The sequence below is a fragment of the Nannobrachium achirus genome (genome assembly GCF_963921795.1).
Source record: "Nannobrachium achirus genome assembly, chromosome: 15".
In the NCBI taxonomy this organism is placed as follows: Eukaryota; Metazoa; Chordata; class Actinopteri; order Myctophiformes; family Myctophidae; genus Nannobrachium; species Nannobrachium achirus.
The window spans coordinates 31,246,691-31,254,586 of NC_137822.1; the positions used below are offsets into that span (position 1 = coordinate 31,246,691).

The 7,896-nt window shown below is 44.5% G+C and overlaps 1 protein-coding gene across 1 annotated transcript; it reads right to left on the reverse strand.

Annotated features, from left to right (window-relative positions):
• Positions 1 to 966: 966 nt before the first annotated feature.
• Positions 967 to 3,498, reverse strand: LOC308299756 (conserved oligomeric Golgi complex subunit 3-like; the record flags this gene model as incomplete). The annotated part of the gene is made up of 1 exon (XM_080743545.1): positions 967 to 3,498. The coding sequence occupies one exon, from the start codon at positions 3,496 to 3,498 to the stop codon at positions 967 to 969; it is 2,532 nt and encodes an 843-aa protein (XP_080599671.1).
• Positions 3,499 to 7,896: the final 4,398 nt, after the last annotated feature.

Consider the following 7,896-nt stretch of genomic DNA (forward strand, 5'->3'; position numbering starts at 1 on the left):
GCGTGCGTGCGACCGTGCGTGCGTGCGTGCATGTGTTTGTGAAGGGCTGCAGGTGTGCTTGACTGATTGAGTGAATGGTGTTGCAGGTTGTTGGAGGGAGCTGATTGGTTCCAGCGCTCTGGAGGAGGTTTAAAAGGCCGGTTTTCTTTCCTCTCCAGCCAGACTGCCAGTCTGCCAGCCAACCTGTGTATCCACACATTTATCCTACCTATGAGAGTGGTTTCTGCCAATGTATTTCAATGGGAATGGAACAGTGTTTTTTTTCTTCAGAAATCCGCAGATCATTTTTATTAGAGTTCTGAGAGTTATGGAGGTCCATGGCCTAACCCTTACCAAACTGGAGGGTCTTTGAAATATCCCACACAATGGTCTCCAATTTGATATACACATTGCACTACAAGGGTCAGAGCACAGAGGCATCAAGGAACCTCAGTGCAGACCTCAACTGCACTGGTCAATGACACTTTGGCAGACATTAACATGTGCACATTACATTGCAGAACTTTGCGTGTTAATTCCCATGTCTGAAACCACCAATATGCCATGCTTTTAACTGTATAACTGTAAACCTCAACTTGTAGATGTTGTACATCAACAAACTAATCAAAGAAAAAACAGTGTGGGTTTGAGTAGTATGATGATGATGATGATGTGCTAATCATTAAATTGTCCGACATGAGTATTTGATACAATGGAGAAACGAGAAACACTGTGAATATACACATGGACATACAAAGTCAAATATTGGAACGGCTTTGACCCTAATATCCCTATTTTGGGAATGTTGTTGGACATTTTAGCTGTCTGCTATATTCAATGTTAATGTATTTATTTCAGAAAATGTTTATGCAATAGGGCCAAGGGGAATACATGCGCTTACATCTAGTATTTGGGCAAGGCTGGAGTCACAGCCAGCCCCACTATTCTGTGAAGGAAATCCTTCAGTCACAACAACAAGTCCAGAGGCTATTTATTCGTAGATAGCAGCAGGTTAATCTCTTCTATAGTGGGACATGCAATTATTTGAAGGTCTTCTCTGCTGTATTCGTCCTGAAGCAAGGCATGGAGTTGCTGGAATACCTGCTGGATGTTATTCTGTATAGGCTTGAAAAGAAGGAGCCCTGTGTCTCTGTTAGCCAGGTACAAGGACAGGCTCTGTAATGTGGCTGGCAGCTTGCTCTTCATCACCTGGAAGGTAGACGTCACCATATCATTGATCTTTGCTGGCTGTGCCCAAGGTCTCTGGGAGAGATTGTATGAAAGACCTCCTTGGATCGCTGTGGTTTTCCGAACTTCCACCTTGGTGAGAAACTCCTGAAGGTTCCCTACGAAGATCCGAGTCTGCTGCTGGATGAACTGCTCACAGCTGAACTTGAGTTGCTCGTCCACATCCTTCTTGGAGTCAATGCAGTGCTCCTTTATCCCCGGTCTTCCCTCTAACATGAATCCAAGTATGGCATTGTGACTGTTAAATCTGAAAAATCGGGTAACAGCCCTCGGGTTCAATATTTTGAAGGCTGCATAGTGTGTTTTCTTTATGTCCAGTGAGATTTCTTTGGTGGCACAATCAGTGTGGTAGGGGGCAATCTGTAGGCGCATTATCAGCAGGTGTTTGATCAGGAACAGTTGCCCATCTGCTTGGGTTTTGTTTTTAACGATGATACCAGAGGCTTTAAGCAGTGACTGTAGGCAGGCAGATACAGCTTTTTGAGATAAACCCTGGAAGACTACCCTATCTAAACTCCTGTAGAGCTTGGTCAGACAAAACAGTGTTCTTCTGACTGTAGGGTACCACATGCCATGCAGGTCAGCAGGAGAAATGGCTGTTATCATCCCTGCATTACTGTTCCTCCTGGCTACCAGACCATCAAGCTCTACGTCAGAGAATGAAGAATCGTGCGACGCCAGCTTCATCTGCTCTTCCTTGAGGCTTTGGGAGATTCTCTCCATCGTCTCCAGTTTCTCCGGGTAAGCCAGATCCCCTGGAGCAGGGCTGTAGCCAGAGATATCGGTCTGAATGTAAATGTGAGTCCTGTAGACGAGTCTCTCCTGGACATCCTCCAGCATGTGCTTCATCACCACTTCAAAAGCGCCCAGCTGACAAGAGTCGTCGTGTACGTGGTCTTCCAGCACCTCGTCCCTGAGGATGCAACAGAGCTCAGAGAGCGTCTCCAGGTGGATTACGTGGATGATGAGTGGTCGGAGGACATCATACAGAGACGAACACAACTTTTCCAACTGTTCATCTAGCTTGGTTGTACGTTTAGAGAAGAACTCTTTGTACAGCCCATGCTCATCCTGGCAGAGGTGAACCATGAAGGCACAGCTGCCGCGCACCAGTGCACAATGGTCTTTGCTATTTTGGCTGGTCAGTTCAGTAATGGTGGACGTGATGCTGGGACTGAGCAGCTGTTCTCTGTGGTCCAGGTAGCACTGGTGTATCTCATCTAGGAGTTGATGGTACTCTGGGATCTTCTCAGCCTGCTCCTCTATGTGTTCAATGAGGGATCTAACTTTGGGTGCGGCAACTCTAAACTTGGCATAGTACAGTGTAAAGGCATCGTCTGCATTGGCCGAGCCCAACGGAACCTTTTTAGTTAACTGGCTGGTGATATTCTGCATGGTGTTCACAATGTGTCTCTTCATTAAAAGCGTAGCTTTGGAAATGCATTGTTTAACTGTGAGCATATAAACCTGGTAGTCTTTGAAGTTTGGATGGGAAGAAACATATTCAATGCAGTCATACAACTTTGACAGCATTGATCTAAACCCTTCACTATTTACAGAGAACACAGCTGAATCCAATTTTGTATTTATGGTTTCCAACTCATCAAGGCGCGACAGTTTCTGCTGTATAGTATCTGCCAGGCCAACAAGCTCTGTCTGCTCTTTAAGCAGCACCTGAAATGCCTCATGCAGGGTTCCTGTCTCATTAGATACAAGCAGGTACTGCTTCTGAAGGGACTGCAGGTGTTCCAAGGCAGCATTGACACCTTTCAAAATTGAATCACACTGCTCCTGGTAGCAATTTAGATGGTCTCTGGTTTTCCTGTATTTCTCTGCCTCGTCCTGGTAAATTGTTGACTCTAGTTTGGCAAACCAAGAAGACATCTGTTGTGCAGTTTCTATCCTGTCATTCTCCATATCAAGCATTTGGAATCCCTTGAGAAGGACATCTTCTGTTGAGCCTGACATGGTTGTGAATGGTGACCTTAAAGAACACGACAGTAAACTACACAAGTCCTCAACTGGCAACTCTGAAGGAATTGGGAGTGTTTCTGCAGCAGTCTGAATTTCAAGGATGGAGTCTGATTGCTTCTCTGTGAGGGGGGCTATTGCATTGTCGTGTTGGTCCCATAATAAAAGTTTTTCACTTGTTTCATCCGAAACTTGCGATCTATAGAGGCCATCATGTCTCCGGACAGCACCACCAACATCAGCAGCAACAAAGGCACTCTCTGGAGGTGCCGGAGGTTTGTGCTGCACAGAGCGCACCATTCTATTCTTAAGCCTAACTGTTGCAGTACCCAATATCAGAGTAGCTGGAGGCAAGTCTGTGATGTCAATCATCTCTATGATGTCAGTCATCTCCATATTTGGGAATATGTGTGTGCAAGCTTGGGTCAGTCCAGTGATGTCCATGGGCAAATGTTTTAACCTATCTGTGAAGCTGATACAAAGAAAGTCATTCAGCCAGCCAGCCAGCCAGACAGACAGACACACAGACAGACAGACATAGAGGTTTGTGGAGTTAATACAGTACTCATTATCAGACTCAGGGGCTTATGCATGCCGCTTCACCTGGCAAGATTTGTTGATCAGCTGCTGAGTTCCTGGGTAATGAGGACCAAATGTGTTGAACAGTCTCAGCTCATTTGCAAGTACCAGGGTCCTTACTCCTAAACCCCAGTGCTTGACTTCCCCCGCACACTCACATGCACATGCGTGTGTGTGTGTGTGTGTGTGTGTGTGTGTGTGTGTGTGTGTGTGTGTGTGCTCCCCTTGGAGTGTGTGTGCTGTTCTTGGGCAAGACACTTAACCCCTAATTGCTCCCCATGAGCACTGAGCACTGCCTTGCATGGTTTCGCTGCAGTCGGTGGCTGAATGGGTGAATGTAATGCACATTGTAAAGTGCTTTGGATAAAAGTGCTATGTAATAGAAAACGCACGATATACATTTCTGTCTGAATTAGGATTTTCTTTCTCATTCTAAATCAATTCTCATTGATCTTGTTTTTAAACAATATTTAATGTCACAAAGCATTGCACATTGTCACAATTTCAAAAAAAAAAAAAAATGTATTCACAACAGTCATTCAAATGTATTCCATTAGAAAAACATACATTTTAAAAATCATACAGGCATTAATACACATGCTTTCAATAATTTGGGCATTCTGTTGAAATGTCTGCCCTGTGTGATAAAATGTTTGAATAATTAGCATATTAGTAGGCGTCTGCTTTTCTAGTTGTGTTAACAATTAAAGGGAAATAAATAAAGACAACATAATTGAAGGTCTAGTAGCGACAAATCTTCAGCATAAACCAACAAGAATTGTCAGATGGATTCACACACAAAATGCATATTTCATTACATTAATGAATACAATTTGAACCAAACTGTTTGGATACAGTGAATAAGCACAACACCCCTGTCAACAAGCATTTGCAGTATATTCAGGGGTTCTGACTTGTCCACCGTTTCTCCAGCAGTGATATGAGGCGACACAATAAGAAGAGGAAAACAATAGTCCTCGGTTCACTCGTCAAAAGACCGAGCTAGGGTTTATTACACATAGCAAGTTATACAAAGGTTGCAGTCAGCTCCCGGGCTGATTGATCAAGGATCGATGTGTGGACGCACGACGTTGAGACAAAAAGCAATGGTCCTCTCTGCCTGACCCCTCTTATACTGCCAGTCTAATGAGTGTCTTCTCACATGCATGTTCGCCGTGCATGTTGTATGTGCGCTACTACCAGCGCCGCAGAGTCTGGAAAATGTGTACATTAATGCAATTTATGTGACATGGGTCCTTCAGAAAATGTACATATATGGAAATGGTGGCCTGTGAGATGAGGCCAGATGTTCATCCGATGAGCCTGGTTCATCAGGCAGTGTCAGTTTTACGTGCATCTTTACGTGCGTGCCCGTGCGTGGGCTAAGCGTGTGTATATGGTGTCTTCAGTCTGATTTCCACGCACGCCTCCCGATGTGTGAGCGCTCGGGTGCCTAAACAATTTGGAAAGCTGAGAGTCTATTCGAGACACAGACTCCTTTTAAGGTCCTGAGATAGGCAGCTGTGTGCAGTAGAAGACTCATCAATCGTACTACAAGCCTCATGGGCTGGGCCCTTAATGTACAGAAGAATGTCCTCTTCGTATGCACCAAGATACTCTCATATCCATAATACTGTATGATAATATTCTGCATAAGTGCACGACTCAGAACTGGAGTGTGTGCTGGGGAAAAGAGTGTGTGAGAAGGGAGACAGATGTTCGACCCCAGCTCAGCAGTGTCCCGGCCTGATGGGTGGCTGTGTGTTCGCGTTAGACCAAAGCTCTAACGATACTGCAATCCCCCCTTGGCGGTTTTACCGCCACCTAGTGGGGAAAACTTGAACTCAAACCACACAGCCACACCGCAACCGACCCGGAGGGACCCCCGAGCATCGTCTAAACTGAATGTAAACAAATATCACAACACATGAAGATCTAAGCATTTGAAAACTAAAAGGAATCAACCCACAAAACAGACAGCTATCTTAACGTGAACGTCATAAAATACATTGCAGTGACAAACAATAATTATAGTGATCCTAGAGCTTACGCCCACACCCATACTATGTTTAAGCCTTGCAGTTTAGATCACAGCTAAAATATCATAAGCTGGAGATATACCTAACTTATAGACAACAATGAGGTAATGAAACAAAACACATTGAATAATAAAATGCATGCGCATCGGCGACGCTAATTCGCAACAGTCCTCACCCACTATCACAGCCTAAGAAACAACTAAAAAATTGTCTAATCTGAAAAGACGCGCAAAATCTTCGCCTAGGGGCTACCATACCATGTGGTGCATGTGGTGTAGGTGACAAATGCAATGTTGAAGGAAAGGTCGAAGTCAAGAACATTTGGAATGAATGCAAAGGATGGATCAGCCAGAAAAATGAGATCAGTAAGAAGCTTGTGGCTATCTAATGCGTAGGTGTGGGGGCCAAAGGGGATGAAAGGAGAGCTGGAGGTACAGAGTACCTGGAGAGGATGTCCAGAGGCGGGCATGCCCCGGACGTCCTTTCAGTCAGTGGTATTCAGGAACCGACGCCTCTCTCCATCCCATATGTCACCGCGCTCATGGGGATGGATATCGATGTTATCTTCCGTATACATGCTATCGATCAGTACCTCATCCTTCACAACAAGGTACTCCTCAGGAAGGGAAGAAGCAGAGCGTTCCTCCATCACCCTCATCTTGATTGCATGAATGTCCATGGCTCTGACTATGCCCTTCGCCACAACGGAATGGATCGAGGTGATGCAGCATTAACGAATGAGAGCCGATATAAACACAGTCACTAACATGGCGATTCATGTTTGGGTAGAGTATGAGTCCCACCCCCCTAGGCGGTTTGTTTCACCATTTCAAGAGCCGACCTTCTGCCCAGCCGAAACTGAACAGGTTGACAGTCCGCATCCTTTTGACTAGAGGGAATGACATTTTCTTGCAGAGAAAACTGTCCATATCTACCGGAAGGTGATTGTCCACAGTGTCCTTAGTGTGCCCACCTGGCTTCATCACCTCAGTGCAGTGTTCCTTGGTTCCTTGTAGTGTCCTCCGCTTGATGGAGGGGAATGATTCTAGAAGTGGGCTGATTGTGCCTTGATTGACAAACTACCCTGCCTTGGTAACTCACTCATGAAATGCTCGATTACAAACTACCAGTAGGTTAAAAGTTGGCACTAAAACTCCAAGCTCACTGATGTCAACATCCATGACCCCATTGATAATAAGGGCCAGTGTGGTGGTTTTAGGCTGAGGGGCAGACCTGCAGCGCAGATCTATGAGTTCAAACCTGTTCAACCATGGTTCCAGATTCCTCGGTTGAAGTTCCACCTCTGGAGGTGGTGGCCAGCTCAGACTCAGCGAGTCCCCCTCAGCATGAATTAGCTACCATCAGGTCCGTGACTAGAACATGAGAGAGCAAGGGCGTCCCCTTCCTCCCCACGGTCTCACTTACTGAGGCAGCAGGAGATTGATTTCAGTCCTCACCAGTACTTTCCAACAAGCTGCTTCCTATGCCAACTTAAGACATCAGACTCAAAATGAAACTACGATGTTCAATTCCCTATGGGTTAATGCCATTCATGCGCCTAGAAAGTTATAACATAGTTGTGCCCCCCTTGTTAGTTGATCGATTATCTTACAAAATGATATGCTGTCTGTATAATCAAATTATCGATCTCATTCTAAATCTAAAAAAATAAACACATATCATCTCTATACTGGTGTATGAGATGCCAAGAGGTATCAGTAATATATATATATATGTATGTATTTTTCCCTCATTGACTTCCAATATTTGTATTTTATTTATTCTAAAAATATTATTTATAATTCCATGGAGCTCAAGCGCTGTCCATGTATGTCTATACATTAGTACTATAATCATGTTCATTAGTGTCACATTTGTCTCTACATGTCCTTTTATCCATTATTTAGAAAGGGTGTAACAAAATAGTAACTGGATCGAACGATTAAGTTCAATTTACCATGATCGACCGTATCCATGCACCCGCCAATGCAACATACCATACCGTACAGCATTGTATCATATCCTATCATATCGTTTTACAATGCACATAATTGGTAGCAGATTGTTTTGTAATGCAAAT